This window comes from Pelobates fuscus, chromosome 8 (assembly GCF_036172605.1).
Source record: "Pelobates fuscus isolate aPelFus1 chromosome 8, aPelFus1.pri, whole genome shotgun sequence".
NCBI lineage: Eukaryota > Metazoa > Chordata > Amphibia > Anura > Pelobatidae > Pelobates > Pelobates fuscus.
In genome coordinates, this window is record NC_086324.1 from 32,751,350 (window position 1) to 32,772,476 (window position 21,127).

The 21,127-nt window shown below is 40.8% G+C and overlaps 1 protein-coding gene across 5 annotated transcripts in view; it reads right to left on the bottom strand.

The window, feature by feature from the left end:
• RBMS1 (RNA binding motif single stranded interacting protein 1) overlaps positions 1-21,127 on the bottom strand; it is a 286,395-nt gene that overhangs the window by 134,472 nt on the left and 130,796 nt on the right. The window contains exon 1 of one of the 5 annotated variants that reach the window (XM_063429661.1): positions 7,074-7,243. The exons of the other annotated variants lie outside the window; for them this stretch is intronic. Coding sequence (XP_063285731.1) covers positions 7,074-7,139 — 66 coding nt within the window. The 5' untranslated portion in view covers positions 7,140-7,243. Of the gene's footprint in view, positions 1-7,073; positions 7,244-21,127 lie in introns of those variants that run through there. 5 annotated transcript variants of the gene reach the window in all.

The window sequence follows — 21,127 nt, forward strand, 5'->3', positions numbered from 1 at the left end:
ACTAACAGACACAAATACTGAAACAGACATACACACATACAGGCATACTGACACACACATACTGAAACAGACACACACACATATACAGACACATACACGTGCATAAGGAGATACAGATACACACACACATACTGACATACAGACACACACTGACGTACATACATACTTACATACTGACACACACACACATACAGACATACAAACAGACATACATACATTCACATAAATACACACAGACATACATACATAATGGCATACATACACACACACAGATAGATATATACATACACAGATACATACAGACATACACACACACACACAGACATACACACACATACACATAGATATATCCATACGTACACACACATACTTAAACGCACAGACATACATACTGACATATATACATACTGACATACACACACATACAGATAGACACATACACACATACATAAAGACATACATACTGACATACACACACACAGACATATATACATACTGACACACACACAGACATACATACTGACATATTTACATACTGACACACACACGCAGACATGTATACTGACATGCACACATACAGATACACATACACACATACTGACATACATACTGACATACACACACAGACATACATACATACTGACATATATGCTGATAGATATATACATACATACATACTGACATACATACACACATACGTGCTGACATACACATACAGACATACTGACATACACACACAGACATACATGCATACTGACATACATACACACTGATAGATATGCATACATACATACACACATACTGACACACACACAGACATACATACTGATAGATATATACATACATACACACATACATACTGACATACACACACAGACATACATACTGATAGATATATCCATACATACAGACTGACATACACACACACACTAACACACACATACTGACATACATAGACATACATACACACACACAGACATACACGCAGACACATACATACAGGGAGTGCAGAATTATTAGGCAAGTTGTATTTTTGAGGATTAATTTTATTATTGAACAACAACCATGTTCTCAATGAACCCAAAAAACTCATTAATATCAAAGCTGAATATTTTTGGAAGTAGTTTTTAGTTTGTTTTTAGTTATAGCTATTTTAGGGGGATATCTGTGTGTGCAGGTGACTATTACTGTGCACAATTATTAGGCAACTTAACAAAAAACAAATATATACCCATTTCAATTATTTATTTTTACCAGTGAAACCAATATAACATCTCAACATTCACAAATATACATTTCTGACATTCAAAAACATAACAAAAACAAATCAGTGACCAATATAGCCACCTTTCTTTGCAAGGACACTCAAAAGCCTGCCATCCATGGATTCTGTCAGTGTTTTGATCTGTTCACCATCAACATTGCGTGCAGCAGCAACCACAGCCTCCCAGACACTGTTCAGAGAGGTGTACTGTTTTCCCTCCTTGTAAATCTCACATTTGATGATGGACCACAGGTTCTCAATGGGGTTCAGATCAGGTGAACAAGGAGGCCATGTCATTAGATTTTCTTCTTTTATACCCTTTATTCTTGCCAGCCACGCTGTGGAGTACTTGGACGCGTGTGATGGAGCATTGTCCTGCATGAAAATCATGTTTTTCTTGAAGGATGCAGACTTCTTCCTCTACCACTGCTTGAAGAAGGTGTCTTCCAGAAACTGGCAGTAGGACTGGGAGTTGAGCTTGACTCCATCCTCAACCCGAAAAGGCCCCACAAGCTCATCTTTGATGATACCAGCCCAAACCAGTACTCCACCTCCACCTTGCTGGCGTCTGAGTCGGACTGGAGCTCTCTGCCCTTTACCAATCCATCCATCTGGCCCATCAAGACTCACTCTCATTTCATCAGTCCATAAAACCTTAGAAAAATCAGTCTTGAGATATTTCTTGGCCCAGTCTTGACGTTTCAGCTTGTGTGTCTTGTTCAGTGGTGGTCGTCTTTCAGCCTTTCTTACCTTGGCCATGTCTCTGAGTATTGCACACCTTGTGCTTTTGGGCACTCCAGTGATGTTGCAGCTCTGAAATATGGCCAAACTGGTGGCAAGTGGCATCTTGGCAGCTGCACGCTTGACTTTTCTCAGTTCATGGGCAGATATTTTGCGCCTTGGTTTCTCCACACACTTCTTGCGACCCTGTTGACTATTTTGAATGAAACGCTTGATTGTTCGATGATCACGCTTCAGAAGCTTTGCAATTTTAAGAGTGCTGCATCCCTCTGCAAGATATCTCACTATTTTTGACTTTTCTGAGCCTGTCAAGTCCTTCTTTTGACCCATTTTGCCAAAGGAAAGGAAGTTACCTAATAATTATGCACACCTGATATAGGGTGTTGATGTCATTAGACCACACCCCTTCTCATTACAGAGATGCACATCACCTAATATGCTTAATTGGTAGTAGGCTTTCGAGCCTATACAGCTTGGAGTAAGACAACATGCATAAAGAGGATGATGTGGTCAAAATACTCATTTGCCTAATAATTCTGCACTCCCTGTATACACACACACACCTCATTGAACAGCCACCCTCCTCTTCCCTACCTTTTCGTTGCAGGAGGGTGGCTGGGGATGACGGGAGCGGATGCCTCTCCTCGGCTGTCTCTCTCCCCCTGTGCGAAGTAAGCTGGGAGGAAGTGACCGTCTGTCACTTCCTCCCAGCAGCACTTGCAGACGCAATTTTTTTAAAGGGGCCCGGTCACGCTATTACACGGCCGCAGCGCTGACGGGCCCCTAAAGGTATAGGGCTCATCGGGTGGCCCTAAATGCTTGGGCCACCTGATGGGCCCTGGTGCAGAGGCTCCTGCGGCAGTTTTGCCACTCCAAGTGGGGCCAGGGCGGCTGGGCCCCCCAGGGCCGCGACAACCGTCAAGGTTGTCACCCCCTGATGGCGGCTCTGTGTGTGGCTGGCCAGCGCTTGCTAACAAGCTGTCACATTAGAAAGTTTATACAAATAAACGGTAAGGGAGGTTTTAAACATATTTACTAAATCTTTAAAACTAGTGACTGGGCAGCCATGAGGGGGTTAAACATAGTTCCGGTAGTGTGCAGATCATTTACTAAGAGGGGAACCCAATGTCTCCCCCCCCAGTTCCCACCCATTAGTGGTGGGTGGGGTTTATGATAATATTAAGTGGGACCTACGTTCCCAGTCCCCATGCACTGGCGTTTAGTAGAGGGGGCTCTAATTAATTATACAATGGGGGAGGACATGCTATTTTCCACACCCAAAATTGCCATTGTCTCCACTCCCAGAGGGTGACAAGGGGTCCCCAAACTCCTAGCCACACATCCTTAAAAAAAATGCTCACTATCCCCATCCTAATAATAGTAAAAGGGGGGCATTAAAACAAATACCTGTAAAAATATAAATAAATAATGATCCCCTTAGACTTATTTATTTTACTTTTTTTTTTTCTTAGTCTATAATGCATGATTAACCCGCAGCCACGTGCCTAACCTTGGCAATGCCGAGGGTTTCTAATTAGCAGCCAGCAGGCAAATAGGTCAGAGTTTATAAAATCTGGGCCCGGATTTGAAACGTTCGAGTCTGGATCTGAGCCGTCTGACGGCATTTGGCTCGGCTGAATACTGGACCAAATTCAGGCTCATTCGGATTTTAGTGAAACATCCAGTATGATTTGGATAAGTAACTTTTAAGGCCTGGCTGATAGCATAGGACATCACATTTTAAGCCCTAATACAGATAATCAACAAAAAAGGAAGTGCAAAAAAATAAAACTGTAACACAATTTATATTTATGAGATAATAATGGATATAATAATACCAATCTAAGTCGAGCTATTTGTATTAGTTACACATTCTAATTTACTATCACTTTCGTTTCCCTGTTTCTCATCAGCATTTAAGTTTCGTGTTGCGTCAGAACAATTCCTGGAACAATATACCAACAGAAGATCATGGTTTTTAATGCATTTTCTACACAGTAACACAAAGCAAAACATAACGTACATGTTTTAACACATCAATGGTCAAACAGGTGACAAATATTACATGCTTATCATAAACGGCATTAAGGTACCGGGTACTTAAAATGAAACAGACGAACGAGGCAGCAGTTTACAGAAACAGACAGTTAATATAGACTCCTGTTTAGCCTACAGTAGTTCTGTTCTGACTTTATTGCCTCTCCATGCATGAAGGGAACAGTACAGCAATAAAATATTATACTTGGTATCGGTGAAGCCAATCTTGATTCACTCCACTGCCAAGTGGCAGTACAGCTTTTCACACAGAAAGTCAGGGCTTGTGTGCTCTATGAAATCAGCAGTTCAGTCAGTGAAAAAGTGGCAGCGTGAATGGAAACTTGTACAACTTTTGGAAGTGTGCACGATCTTGCTCACAATATTGTCATTATTACCGTTGGGTTTAGTTTTGCATTTTTGCAGCATGCATATGAATGCTTCATACCATGGGGCTGGACATGAAAAGTATTCCTGGCAGTAGGTGAATGCTGTAGGTGTAATATCACTTATAGGCCTGCTCTAGTGGTTATGGTGTCTTAGTGTTGTCTCACAGTAGTCAAACCGTTTTAATACAGTTTAACAAGTTACAATCCCAGCGCACTCCTGGCACCATAGCCGCTACATTACATTTTGTGTTTAATGTACTTTTTTTCATTTCTGCAGTGTATGAATGCTGCATACAACGGTCATTTTGACATTCACCACTCCAGCATGAAGCGTTCCCTAAAAAACATGGCTATTTTGTAACCCTAGCTCTGCACAAACCCTCCTAGATAGGCTTGGGCGATCATAAAAAGGGGATAGCCTGACAACACCATGATGGGTTATGAAAATATTAATGTAAATAAATGATATTTTGATCTTTGTATTCACAGTGCAGGATAGACACGATTTCCCATGAATCCTGTTGTATTGATGGCTGCTATTTGAATTAATTAAATCTGAATCCTAATCTTGATGGTTTCTGTAAAATAGCACTTGTGTTAGGATCGCAACGAATCAACGATGATCTTAACCCCCAGGACTTAGTAGATGTTTGGACTATTTCCAGGTTAGAATTTACCACCCAACACGTTCAAACTATTAAACATATGTTATGTTAATAATGCCTCCCACTGCCCCTCTGGACTGGAACCCTCTCATTTCACGAAATACAGATACAATGCAATGCAGGTTAATACAATGTATCTAGAAGCACTTTTCATGTCTCTTTCTCATTGTAAAGTTTGACGTATAACACAAAGTGATCTTAGAATCTGTAGCCTTCTCCCCAATAATTGAAGCGTGCGGGTGCCCGGAAGAACCCCTGCAAAAGGTGAAACCATACTAAAATGGTTTGACATCTTACTGTGAGACACCAGGATACCGCTAGCACCATAATCGCTGCAGTGGATTGTGGTGGTTATGGTACTAGGAGTGTTCCTTTAAGCACAAGGTCACTGTACGGGCAGCCTATAAAGATACTTGGCTGGGTGGTTAACATTTATAAAAATGAATATACTGCTATTGTACACCTCTTCCAAGCTCAATCAGTACTGCCTCCTCATATACGTAACACAGGGTAGCCACCAAGGGCCAGGATACACTACAAACATACGGCCCTTAAATTCACAGTCTTGTGGCACATGTGAAGGTGGTCTTGTAAGAGGGTCTTCTGAAAACAAATAAAGGAAGGTGTTAAACACAGACTCAGTTGGAGGCTGTGATTAACTTCACACAGGGACTATGCAGTTCCAACACCTTTAGCAGCCACAATAGAGGTCACATCTTTCAGTGCCAACCACATGCCTCATATCGCATTTCAGACAGTAAGTAAGACACTTTCTCCATGGCACATAGCTGGGGTTAACCTTAATGACCATCACTATACAACACTGAGCTATTTATGTAGTTAAGGAAGTCATGCTGAAGAATGTCACAGTGCTTTAGTCATCAGTACGAAGGTAGATGCAGATTGCAGTTGAAACATATAATTGTTAGGCTTTTTCCTGTCAATGTGGTGATATACGGAGAACATTCTGAGCTTCAAAAAAAAAGAGTGAGACTCTGGAGAAGTCAGAGAAAGAGAGGGATAGATAGATAAACAGATAGATAGATAGATAGACAGATAGACAGATAGACAGATAGATATATAGATAGATAGATAGATAGGGGTATAGATAGATAGATAGATAGATAGATAGATAGATAGATAGATAGATAGATAGATAGATAGATAGATAGATAGATAGATAGATAGACAGATAGACATATAGATATATAGATAGATAGATAGATAGATAGATAGATAGATAGATAGATAGATATTGGTCTTGCAATCCCCCACCAAATAAGAACAATCAGACATCAAGACAGAGGTTTGGACTCATTCCTCTTTAAATGCACACTCTAAAAAAATCTAGTTAATCGATTTCTCCAAAACATTTTAAGGTTTATTCATAAAATACCGAATTGAAATATACAGAAAATTTAATTGCAAAATTTAGACAAAAAAACCCAAAATGATTTGGAAAAATTGTCCAACTCAGAATTATGTACAACTTGGCTATTTTAGTCAAAATGTTTGCAATTCACATTTATATTCACTAGAAGTTGGTGTTTAGTGAATAAGCCCTGTTTTGTGTTAGACTTGCTTCCTAGTAACGACATTGCGTAAGGCACCCGGTATCACTGGCAGTGATGGGGTTGAACCATTTGTGGACACATATCTCTACAAACAGATTAATAACAAGCTAGTTGCTTTTTTAGTCTCGGTTACCTTATCTTTCTGACTACCTATGAATCACAAGAGCAACAATGCAACGTTATGTTAGAAATGCAAACAGCTGGAGAGCTATGCAAACTCTTGTGGTCTCCACAGTCCACAAATTCCTCTGAGAATGCCACACAGCTTAACTTACAGCATGCTGTAAGCTTCAGTTCCTCCAAACCTCCTCTTTAGTCATTTCCTTCATTAATATCATCTTTGAAAACGTGAAAGTAAAATCGCAAAAAAACCCTAGACAGTAATCACAGAAGCACCATTTGTTACCTTTATAGTGGGGTTTATAGGATGATAGACCAGCCCAAGTCTTGTATTTGGCACAGACAGCAGCATATTGACAGGTCTTTTTGGTGTTTTGGCCAGATCGCACAAGATAGAGTTGCAAGAAAAAACTAAAAACTGCCTCTTTCAGAGAAACTCTACAACTCAGCCCTTTTAGGAATGAATGGGAGTGCACAGAATTGCTGTGGCGACATTAAAATCAGAGCAGCAATGGTCTTGCAATGAGGAGGAGCCTCTTTAGCTCATCCACACAACGCACAGGAGGCTTATTCAGCAGAAGGAATGCTATCTTTCAGAGTTGTTTCAAAACATTTTCAGCCCATCCCTTGAAAGTCTTAAAAAAATGTGTGTCTTTTTATAAAGATGTTTGCATTGCGAGAGCAGAAATGTCAGATAGTACCATGCGTTAAAGGAGAACAGTCACTTCCCAGCATTTTTGATATAAAGTTGAATTATCCTGTATATTTAACAAATGTGTGTTTGTGAGGTCTGAAAAGTAAAATGAAATATTGAATTCTACAATCTTGTATTTACTTCTGTCCTGTAACTTTTCTGCCCTTTTTTGTCATTTAAAACAGAACAACAGCCGTTGCACCTGTCGACATAGAGAGAGGAGGAGAAACACAATGTTCCCTCCTCCGATACATTGTGTGTCCTGCCTGGGCCAAGACTGGAGTGGATAATTATGTTAATTGCTAAACCTTTAATAAACATTTAAATTAATACTTTAACTTTAAAAATCGGTCTATTTATTTTCAAGTTACAGTATGTATGTTCCTTACTAATTTTAGATTTAGGGAGCGATTTAGGAGAGCCCATCTTTTTAACCTAAAAGTTAACCCCCTCCCTAAATATCAACTTTCCTTTTTTTTCGAGCACTTAGGCACTCTCCTCGTTGCAGCATGGTGAGATCATCATTTATGTTGGTCTATAGTCCAATCCAGTTCATCTTGTAAAGAAGCATTGGAGAACTATCACAAAGGGCTGCAATTGCCCGGCTCTAACAGTCCAATGCTTCTAAAAGAGAATCTAGAGCTAGAATATGAGAAGTATTGGCGGATGCTGCTGAACATGAAGACCTTTGAAGATCGAAGGTCTTAAGGAGGAAGTTCCCCTAATACCAGTTTGTCTGACATTCACTAAAGGCATGTGTTTGGCCAAACATAAATAATGCCGCTTTTCAAAAACAGCAGAGCGCTATCATTACATTGCAAAATAAAAGGGACAGCATCTATGCACCATAACCACTAAAATAATATATAGCTGTATTGGTGCTTAAAGGGATACTATAGTATCAGGAATACAAAGCTGCATTCCTGACACTACAGCTCCCTCTGCCTCCCCTCGCCTTCATGCCCCTGCCGCCACGGTGAATAAAGGGTTAAAAAGTGCTGCTCTGCCTCCTTCAAAGTCACTTGACAAAGGGGCACTAAGGCGCTTGCATGGCGAGTGCCGCGCTCATTAAGCCCTCCCCATAGGAAAGCATTTGCAGAGTGTGAGGATGTCCAGCATCAGCAGACCAAAAGTCCGTAACATTCTGGAAGAGCCTCTAGTGGCGGTCTGGCGGTCTTAGTGCTGCTATGTAAACATTGCAGTTTCTCTAAAACATTTAGAGCTATATGGATGAATCACAAAACAAAGAAATAGCCAATGCATAAAACTATTTTTGTTTGATTAGTGATTTGGAGTTCTATTTGTGCCGCAAAAAATAAAGGACAATAATTGAAAAAAATGGTTATGGTGCCAGAAGTGGAGTCCTGGCTGCATTGGGCACCACATCTTGCCTCCACTACTGATGATGTAGAGCCAGGAACGCCTAAGCTGGAACTTCCAAAGCTCTCCTGATCCAAGTCCCAGGGCATGTAAAAGCAATCCATGAGGGACAAGAGAAGCCCTGTGATTGACAAGCCTAGTCCCCAGTGGACCCCAGAGAAGCCACCCTCCTACTGCTAAATAGAAACCAGAAGGGAGGCTGGCTAAAATGACATTATTGTGACTATATTGTGAAAGTGTATGTATAGCAGTGTGTGTATGGCAGTGTGTCTAGCAGTGTAATTTTGTGTGTGTGGCAATGTGTGTAAGTTAGCATTACGTGTGGTAGTGTTTAACTGGAAATGTGCATTCGGGTGGGTATGGACTGGGCAGTGTGTGTGTTTGACAGCGTGTATTGGTGCCTGTGTGAGAATCCCACTAATGTGTCTGGAATGACTAACTGCGTGTGTCTGAAGGGCTCTGTCTGGGAGCGTGTGACATATATACACATAGTAATGTATGATCTGTACATGCATTGCGACTTTATTGATTAACATCACTAACTGGATCCTAACATCAGATGCAGACCCGTTAACCATGTGTTATGAGTGTTGTATCAAACCTTATTTTCTACAAAACATACAAGAGAAAGGGAGAAGGGGAGAGAGTGAAAACACAAATGTATCTATGTTATACCAGCTTAGGTATGTTAAACATTTTATAAAGAATTAATATAACACATTAGGGTTTCTTTGTAAATCAATTATTGTGTTTTATTAATAATTTACACAGCAAACATTTATTTTTGCCAAACAATTTGGGAAAATAACGGTGTGTAAATCTTCTTTTCAAATGTTGTGATATAACTTTACATTAAGGTTCTGAATTGGCAAAATGTATTTGTTAAGTAAAAAAAAAAAAAAAAAAAAAAAAAGATAAAAATAAAAGTGAAGTTTATAAAAAAAAAGTATTTAGTATTTGTTTAACTTGCTCACTGTGATACTGTGTGTCATTGGATGGCTATTACATTCAAGACCACAGGCACAAAATTCAGCAGCCAAATTATATGGTTCGAGTTTCAAAAGACCAGAACCAATAGCACTTTTGTTTAACAGCTTCGTTTTGCAGGTCAGATCATTAGCAGAGCCCGTGTTGTTCTGATAACAAGCTACAATTGATGAGTGTAGAGTATTGACATAGTATTGTCATACAAATAGCATGTTGACCTCTCCGGAATGTGGAGTTTCCCAAGGTGTGTTTGAAATACTCAAGCTGAAGTCTATGCAACATTACTGTAGTCAACAAATGGTATTAGCATTCAACAAACCTCAACTCTAAACTCTTTAAAAAGAGCCTAAAGTAATTGTAATGTAAATGTCACTGACTTAAATGGCACCTATTATGCAAATAAGGGCTGTGTCTACAGGTTATGTCCTATATATTCCAATTGTACATTGTGATGAAAGTCGAGGCCTTTATGCTAGTGACAGAGGAAAATGAACTAGGATTATAACGTATTTTTATCAACTATGTGGGCAGCTTTCAATCCCTACATGATCTGAGCAGCATTGCATGAGTCCTACACCACCACATTCAAAGCATTTTAGGATGAAATGCAAAGATTCTAAAGGCACAGATAATAGATTAAAATGCATTTTTTAATTGTACTGGCATGTCCAAATATCCCACCTGGTGCCCCCCCCCTTTTTTTATGATATGTATATATTTTTAATTATACATAAGGAAGTAGGTACTACCTTTTCTTATGTATAACCTCCTGCTTGACAAATGTTGACAAAGGCTGGAGTTTAGTCCGGCTCCACATCCTTTGTCAACTTTTGTCATTGGTCGCCAAGTTCTTACTCACCTCCCTCAGACCTTGCATTACTTCCCGCAGCGTTGCATCATTGACTGTTTGTGTCTTGTACTTGGCATTTGTGTTATTTCACACACAAGCACTTGAAAGGACAGAGGCAGCGATTTCCAGTTGCTGCCATCTTGGACATACTAGCATGATGGTGCAGGATTGGCTAACTGAAAAAAAGGTAAGAAGTACTGGTCCCAGGGCAACTAAACATTGGTGGGGGAATCAGGGAGCTCGAAGAAGGAATTCATTATCAACTTACAGACCGGGGGAGGAGGTAATTCTGCTACTCCAGCTGAGATCATCAATCCATCCCCGTAGGGAAGCACTGGGAGGCTAAGGCGCATGCACAACAAATCACTGCACTGCTCCAATCAGCATCTCGTCATTGAGATGCATCAGGTCAATGGTTCTCCATGTAGAGCGTGGAGCATCTCCAGGAAGTCCCTCTAATGGCTGTCAGAGTGACACTCCAGACACCTGGACAACTACTTATCAAAGAAAATAATTTACATATTTTTAAGACGCATATTTATTATTTAGGACTAGTGAAAAAAAATAAACACAAAAAAGCAACAAAAGCAGTCAAGCGGTTTTCTGACATTCAGTAGTAAGTGTGAGACCCTGACTGCAAACACACTTTATCTGAACCTTACCCCACAATCTCCCCGGTCTGATTTTTCACTGATGTCCACTATATATACAAAAGCTTTATCAACCCCTCTGTGCTCTGTACTCAAATTAATGTAAATGAATGAGGAACTGATGAGCAAGTGAATGAGTAGCCTTGTTTCACATTTACATTTATATACCGTATGTAACCTCCTCATGATAGATTACTTGTGGGAATGGTCAAAATATAAGGGTATTTGCCTAAACGTTTGCCTTTAAGGGGCTAATTAAATGTCAATTTCGCAGTTGCTCAACGCATTTTACAAAAAATATTTTGTGTACACGAATGTGTGATAAGATTTGTTTTTTATGCATACTTTACTGCATTATTTATAAAGTGCATAAAAATGGCAGCGAATCCCCCCCTGAAGTACCCCTCTAGCGGATGGAGAAAGCATTACTTGGGTGTCAAACTACATTCCCACGTACTTTTTCTTGAGAGTAAAAAAGTTACTAGAGTATATGGTGTGGTTTTAATTAAGATACAATTCTGGGAGGGGAGCAGATTCCATTGTTAAAATGTTTTTCTGTATTTCTAAAGCTTCAGCCTAGTGACGCAGCAATGAAAAAAAAGAAATCTGAGAGACATTTCGTACAATTTTCAAGCGAGCCCAGCCTTTATTTTTGTGCCTAAATTGGTCTGACATCTGCAATTCAGTAAACAGCAGCTGCAACAAGAACTCATTTGTATACAGTAAAACTCAGAGTTCTATCACAGTCACTAAGTTAAGGATTTGACTCCATCTATGTGAGTCCTGGGTACATATTGAGATTGGTTGCACACAGACTAGAACAGTCTACAGCAAGCTAAACACAGATTTTCTATTCAGCAAAGCTTCCAACTCGTTCGGGTTTCAAGGAAATATAGATCTCTGCTTGAATTTGGGTATCTATACTAGCACTATTGGTATATCAATGGACATTTATAGTCCTTGCAAGGACAAAGTTCAGGAAGGCTAGTTTTTATACCCTCAATTCTCAGAGTTTTTCCAGTTTGGCAAACTGTATATCCTAAAGGCAGGCAGTAAACGTTTCTGTAAGATATCAATTTTATAGATTATACGCGAATTGTACTTTTCACCTCTTGAGTCTGTCAGCTTGTTTTAATCTGTCAATTGCTTGTATACACCGTATGATTATAAAACTTTGTAGAAAATGTTTGCACTATATAAATGTTAAAATAAATATAGAACAATGAGTAATTAGAGTAAACAAAAATACCAGACCTTTAGAACTCCTGTGACTATTAATTTGTGCCCAAACAATACCCAATTGTCCTCTTATATACTATACACAAAAAATAAAGAGGCACAAAAACGTTCAATCCGAATCAAAGCCTTTTATTTGATCTGTCCATTTATTTCCCAGATGGAAACAGTCATTCGGGTGTGGATTCAAAGGCTTTTGATTTGGATGAATTAATTTGTTAATAGATGAAAATATTTTTTTTCAACATGTATATCATACCTATCTCTCTTTTCCCAATTCATTTTCAGATTAAAAATAAAAATGATTATAACATAATTAGTCATTCATGTTTTTTGTACACAATGGTTCAAATCAATGGGTGAGAAGAGACCACTAGGGCAGGGTGGGTGGGGGAGAGACCACTAATGAAAGGGGGGGAGGGGGGAGAGGAGTGACCCCTTATGGAAAGGGGGGGGGGCAAAGGAGAGCAGAGACAACTAAGGGGGAGACAAGAAACCACTAATGGGAAGTTGGGGAGAAAAGGAGAGAACACTAAGGGAGGGGAAGAAAGTAGAGACCACTAAGGCAGAGGAGAGCTTTAAGGGACAAAAAGGAGAGCTCTATAGGACAGGAGGCAGGGCAGGAAGCACTTTCACACTACACACACACACACAATTCATGGGAAAAAACAACCAAAACATATTTTGGCCAAAATGCCGAACGCTACAATTCGCGGCAAAACTGCTGAACGTAACTATTCACAGCAAAACGTGCAAACAGATCAATTTGCATCCAAAACTCCCGAATGGCGCAAATTTGTGTCAAAAACTGCTGAAAGGCACAAGTTTGCAGCGAAAAGAACCGAACGCTGGCGCAAATACAGTGCAAAATAGTAAGGCGTAAGGGGAAGAGTCCCAAGCGATGAGAATATAAAATAATGAAAAGAAAAGAGATAAGGGGAGACAAACCCCAAGGGACCTCTCCCGCCCGGCGCTCGCCAGGCCGCATGCCCTCGCAGGTGTATTCTGCCTTCTGCTGTCCACTCACAGGCCGCATCACCGGTTCACCGTCAGGGTAGAGGGTTAGTAAGTCGCTTGGGGTCCTGTGGTAGGTTTTGTAGTGGTCTAGGTGTGCCTTTGTAGCCATTATTTCAAGATTGGTGTGGAGCTCCAGCTAGGCACGTCTTCCCTCCATGACAGTCAGGCCCCGCCCCCTATAGAACAGTTATTAATAAAGCTAAAATGACATGTAGAATAAAATATGAAATCATCAAACAATTAGAAAGGCAATTAAAATAGATCATGTGTAGATCAAAAATAGGTACTTAACTGACTGTGGAGCAGCATAGAAAGAGGAAGGTTTAGAGGCAGTGCTTGCTGTTATATTGGGACTTGGACGGGGATTGGCTGGTGTCTCATTGTATATGTTCTATTTTTTTTAATTTGTATTCTTTGCTGCTATTGGTGGACAGCATAGGCGTGCGCACAGGGTGTGCCGGGTGTGCCTGGGCACACCCTAATCCCCGCGGCACGCCTATGGATTGAGTCCTGCAGGAACAGAGTTCCTGCACTTTTTTTGTGCAGGAACGCCGTTCCTGCAGGCACTCAGCGCCCCCCTTCCTCCCCCCATGTCCCCCTGTCATGGATGGGAGGGGGGGGGGCAAGAGGTTATGGACCCCCCCCCGGTCGGCTCTCTCAATATCAGTCGCGGCGAGGGAGCTGTGAGCTTTCTGCTTCCTCTCGCCGCGCGCTGCTTGCTGATGCTGGGAGCCGGAATATGACGTCATATTCCGGCTCCCAGCTACAGCAGACAGCCCACGCGGCGAGAGGGAGCAGAGAGCTCACAGCTCCCTCGCCGCGGCTGATATTGAGAGAGCCGCCCGACCCACTGGACCCCAGGGACAAGTCCACGCCAGCACACCAGGTAGGGAGGCTGGGTGGACATTTTTTTAATTAAAAAAATAATCATTTGTGTGTGTGTGAATGTGTGTGTGTGTGTCTGTGACTGTGTGTGTGTGTGACTGTGTTTGTGTGTGTGTGACTGTGTCTGTGTGTGTGTCTGTTTGTGTGTGTGTGTGTCTTTGACTGTGTATGTGTGTGTGTCTGTGTGTGTGTATGTGAATGTGTGTGTGTGTGTGTGAATGTGTGTGTGTATGTGAATATGTGTGTGTCTGTGAATGTGTGTGTGTATGTGTATCTGTGAATGTGTGTCTGTGAATGTGTATGTGTGTCAGTGTATGTGAATATGTGTGTCTGTGAATGTGTGTGTCTATGAATGTATGAGTGTGTGTGTCTGTGAGTGTATGTGTGTGTGTTTGAGTATGCGTGTCAGTGTGTATATATATATATATATATATATATATATATATATACACACACACACACACACACATATACATACACACACTGGAGTGTATATTATTTTTTTTGGGGGGGTGGGAATCTTGGTTCCCACACTTTATTCCCCAGGACTTTATTCTCCCCTGTCGGCTCACGCAGAACCGGCGCTGAGTGTCGGCTCTGCTCTAAGCCTCCATGGGCCGGCGGGGAGATCAAAGATCTACCTCACCGGCCCACAGCAGCATGAAGGGAGGCAGGAGAGGACCCGGGGAGCTCTAGACAGCAGCTCCGCCAGGTTCCTCTGGCGAGATCTGAGCGTTGCCGTGGCAACGCTAAGATCTCACGAGAGTTAACTCTAGCCCCGCAGGCTAGAGTTCACTCTCCACTGGACCACCAGGGATGGCACATGGCAGCAAGGATCCCCCCTCCCTACATAAGGTAAGAAGGGAGGGGGGATATTTACTAATCTGCCCCCACCTCCACAATCTGTCCAAACATACAGCACACACACACACACATACAGCACCCACACACAAAAAGCACCTACAGACATACAGCACTCTCACACAAACAGCACACACACAGCACCCTCACACACACATACAGTACACATACAGCACCCTCACACACACAGTACACTAACCGCACCCTCACAAACACACACAGCACCTTTACAAACACACAACACCCTCACACACACATCACACTAACAACACCCTCGCAAACACACACACACAAATAGCACCCTCAGAAATACACAACACCCACACACATCACACAAACAGCACCCTCACACACACCACACAAACAGCACCCTCACACACACAGCACCCTCACACAGCACACGAAACAGGACCCTAACACACACACACAAACACCCTCACACACAAACAGCACCCTCACACACACACACACACACACACACACACACACACCCTCACCCACATAGCACACTACCAGCACCCTCACACATACACACACACAGCAGCACCCTTACACACACCACCCTCACACAGCACACTAACAGCACACACACACACACACACAGCAGTGTATGTATATATATATATATATATATATATATATATACATATACATGCGGCGTGTGTTTGTGCTTTAGGGTGCACACCCTAATGCAATAGGCTGCGCACGCCTATGGTGGACAGTAAAGAAAGGGTTGAGCAATATGAGCCTCCGTGTCTTGACATAAAATTCACATTTATGACCAAAGTAGCTGAACTTAAACCATAGCTGACTTGGAATATTTTTCCAGTTTAACTACTTTGACCGTAAATCTTAAATTCACGTTTCTGACAATAACTCTGAAAAGTCTTGCAGATATAGCGGGCTTGATTGAGATTTGCTGGGAGGTTATTTTACAGTTGCAGAGCTCTGAACAAGAATGATGAGTAAACTACTTCCTTTTTGTAATGAGCAAGGGAGAGTGAGGAGCATAAAGTGTTTGTGTATGGCTCAGCATGTTGCTTAGGTAATATGAGAGCATGTCATAGTGAAAGGTTGCACATACAGACTCCAGGCACCATGACCACCTCAAATCACCGGTGCTAGGAGCAACCCTTTAAGCATTTAAGTTCTTTTAACGAATCAATATGCTAACCAGTGTAATCACGTTGCATAATTGACTATTTTGAGCTTATTGAGTTGAACTGGAGGTATTATCCCCTTAGCCAATGACTGATATCAGCATTTACAGTACTATCGAGCACCAATATGAAGTTAGTATGAGGTGTCAGGGTCTACCCTTATTCCGAGATGTTTATAGAAGTTAACTGGGGACACGTTATAAATTGGTCATGTTTTGATGTTTAACTGGCCATTATTTACTTTAGATAAAATTTATTTTGTTCTTAACAGCATTCTCACTGGTTTGTCAAGATTTAGGAACAGCTTGTTTTTGAAGATCAACACCTCAACATGGGGTCTGAACAGGAAAAACAGAAGAAGCCTGAGAGAGATGGTGTAACAGAAGAAATTATGCCGATTGCAGGAACCTAGAAGGTTGTAACATATCACAAGTATTTAACGGGATAAAGAAACCAATATACACATGTTCCATGTCACATGAAGGCTCTCAACAAAGCTGTCTCCAGCAGGGCTTGTTTTTCTTGCTCCACCCAATCCTTGTGACTTCTAAACAGCCCGGGGTCAAAATGTCCATTCTTTAATTAGGATATACCAGCAGGAGGGCTAATAGAATAGCAAAGAGAGTGAGGGAGGAAAGAAAGAGGAATGCAGAAGGACATTACAAAATACCCCTTAAAAATGTAATCAAGGAATGTAAAAAATGCCGGGATCTACTAGGGAGGCAGTGCTGGATGCAGGAGAATAGCAAGGCTAAAATTTAAGTGAAATCCTTAATATGAAGCTGCAATCAATTATAAGTCCACATATTTTATGTATATATTTATCTGTGATATTGAAATTACAAGGTTAAGAGAGATGGGGGGATATATATGGGAGAAACATATATGGGAGAAACACACACTCACAAATCCAGGCTGACCAAGACACACACACACGGCGCCCTTGTAGATATGAAAAAGACTATTGATAGGTGTAAAATTAGGTTATATAAAAAAAAAAAATCTAAAAATTCTGCTTCACCAGGGCCTTCATCAAAACGTGAGTGAGGAGTGGATATATTAATGACCAGCAAATACATCGTAATGTTGAATGCTAGTTATTGGTAAATTTTGATATATATTTATCTGATACACACTTATATATTCAGTCTGCAGTAAAATGTTTATATTGTACCATTGTCCAATGACAAAACCAAAACCTACCATTAACAAAGAGTATCCCTAGAATTAATACGGACACGCATTAACCGTTATGCATTTTTATGTCATTTATTAGGAATATCACCTTATTTTTATATAATTTGTGGGAATTTTTTTTAAAATCAAGCATGAATTACATCATTTCAATTTAGACCCCTTATCTGAAGACTATGTAAGTGTGATTTTGGATTGTATAATAATGTAACCCGTTTCGGACCACTGACATACTATCTCAAATAAATATCATTAAAAAAAAGGAATGGATCAAAGCCCAATGCTGAAAAGGTACAAAGCTGTTGTCCTGGCACTATAGCTCCCTCTGCGTCCCCCTCCCTCGCAACCCAGTGCCCGGGTGAATAAAGGGTTAAAAACACTTTGTTTACTTACCTGATCCCAGCACCGATGTCCCTTGGCACTGGGTCGCAGCTCCGCCTCCTCCGACGTCCAGCAACGACCGGGCGCTAATGCGCACTAAGTGCAATAGGCACTGTGCACCCAGACCACTTCAATAGGCTGAAGTGGTATGGGTACCTGTAGTGTCCCTTTAAGACAATCTTTAATAGAAGACGTACATGGATGTCCTCAGCTTACCACTTCCACCCAAGTATGTTTTGTTTGAGAGAATTCCAAGAACACATATTAAAGGGACACTCCAGGCACCCAGACCACTTCTGCCCATTGGAGTGGTCTGGGTGCCAACTCCCACTACTCTTAACACTGCAAGTGTAATTATTGCAGTTTTTTTATAAACTGCAATAATTACCTTGCGGGGTTAACTCCACCTCTAGTGGCTGTCTACTAGAGGTCACTTCCTGACTCATAGCACAGATTATCTGTGCTAGAGCGTTGCTGGACGTCCTCACGCTGTGTGAGGACCTCCAGCGTCGCTCATTTCCCCATAGGAAAGCATTGAAATGCATTTTCAATGCTTTCCTATGAGAGCACTAATGCGCATGTGCGGCATTGCCGCGCCTGCGCATTAGGTCTCCCCGGCCAGTGGGCGGGATCAGTCTCGCCCACTGGCCGACGCAATCACAGGGAGGAGCGGCGCGGAGGAAGAAGCAGCGACGTGGGACATCGTCGCTGCCTCAGGTAAGTTACTGAAGGGGTTTTCACCCCTTCAGCTACCGGGGATTGGGGGGTGGGAGGGAGAGGGGACCTGCAGTGCCAGGAAAACGGATTGTTTTCCTGGCACTGGAGTTTCCCTTTGTGAGAAACTAGCAAATCTGCAAATTATTTTTTTTTTTTTAAAGTAGATGCTAATTTTTTTTAGTAGGAAAATGAGTGATAAATTAGTGTTCTATTTTTTTTCATTTTTAGCATTGCTTCCCGAATACCTTGCAAACACGATATTATGGGTTATAGTTATTTTAACTCTTTCTGGTCTGGAATAATGCACAACATTGTGTGTAGCACGCAAGAGGGAACTGATCACATTTCAATATAGAATTTCTAGGAAAAAATAAAAGCATCCAACGAACAATAAATTGTTGGAAAATAAAAAAAAATAACATATATGATATACATATAGGTCGAGTAGCAGGAAGCAAAGAACAAAAAGAGAATATAGTGCTGAGCTGCCTTTTTGTGTCCAACATGGCACTTACTCATAGACTTTAATTCTACTCATCAGTCTATGACTAAGTGTCGCGTTTAACACGAGAAGCGTTAGGTGGTTTCACACTCTTTTCCCCTTTTGTTCAGTATTACCCTCTACTCACATATTTGTATTTAATACATTTTCTGCGGTTTATAGTCTGCTTGAGGTCCCTTTTCTCGAGATGTTCTATAATGAGTTCTGATCTCTTCTTTTTAATGTGCAGAGAACATGCAATTTGGTTTTCAGATTACTGCAATTTGCTGTTTAGTAAATAAGCCTCCAACCTCAATACAATTTGTAAAAGTTTTATAATTTTTCTGTCTGATTCCCACTACGTTTCTTACTAGTCTGTCATTATTGTAATATTTGCTTTAAATTAGGTGATTTTGTAAAATAAAAAAAACTATTTGATTGTGACAATTGCTTGGAATTGATGCTGTTGATTTACTTGAACATACTGCTGTTTAGGCATTACGATGGGCTAATCCGGTTTCCACTTATGTAAATCTTATATACATATACTGCAGACTCAGCAATTAACTCTGTGGTTTAGCAAATAGTAGAAATGCCATCTAACATTTTCTAAATGTCTTCTGTTCTTGGTTGGAGTCTTCCCAATCTTTAAATGTCCTGAAGCTGCTAATGAACCAAAAAGACCAAAATGTCTCTTTATGATATTTACCTACCAATCCCAAGCAGGTTAAGCAATTATTGGTGCTAATTCATACTTGTCAACATTGCATTTCCCACGAGAGTACTGCTGAAGCACAAAGAAAGCGTTGAAGCCACTGAGAAGCCCAAGACCTGTTGATATAGACACTTAGGCAGAGTACGGGATCAATGCAAACATCAAGAGATAAAACACTTTGCATTTGGTGGTTGCGGTCTAGAGAATCATTTAGTATTATTATTATTATTTTTATAGAGCGCCAGCAAATTCCGTGGCGCTTTACAATGGGATAGAGTCAACGAGAAAGAAAGCGACCTCTCCAACCCCACCCAGCACATGTTAGAAACTTGGTGAGAAAACACAAAGATACAATGAGATCACCCTCATACCCATGTTAGATTAGAAATCATTTAAACTATGCAGGTTAACTGGTACCAAATTCTAAATGCCGAAATTATGTTATAGTGTTAAATATAGCACACACACCTCTAAAAAAAAAAACCCCAAACAAACACACGTTCAAAGGGGAATTTACACTTTTTTTCTCGTCTAATATATTCATTAATATATTTTTTAATATAATGTTTACTTATCCCCTGCAGAAATCCAAACTACACTGTATTTAGCCCTAACCTGGGAATTAATACTTCTATCTTGGCTGCTTGTCAATCATGGATATAATCTTTGTCCCTTCGTGTCATTGAATATAGTAAATGGAGCGAGGCATAGAAAGAGAAACATTTCTGTTTGTCAATGCAATGTGTGACCTGCTGTGCTTGGACCAAACTGGAGTGTGATGTCAATTACTTAATCGTTAATGCAAATTTCATATAAAATAAGGTATCACATAAAAAAAAAGGTTAAAACAAGTGATCCATTATTTTCAAAGTAACAGTAACCCTTTAAGCAAAGGAACATGCATGTGCAAATTCTACATTAAAGCAATACAGCTCTTCTAACAAGAATAACAGGGATGAGAGAGGACCAGACAAATGATGGTATACGTAAAATTGTAGCAGAAATCATTATGAATAGCACAAATCACTTAAAGAAAGAGCTTGAATTAAGAAACTAACAATAGGGGGAGGGGGGGCAGAGCCAACAAGCAACCTGCTCGGACGCCATTTTTGGCAGTTCCTTACAATTGCTC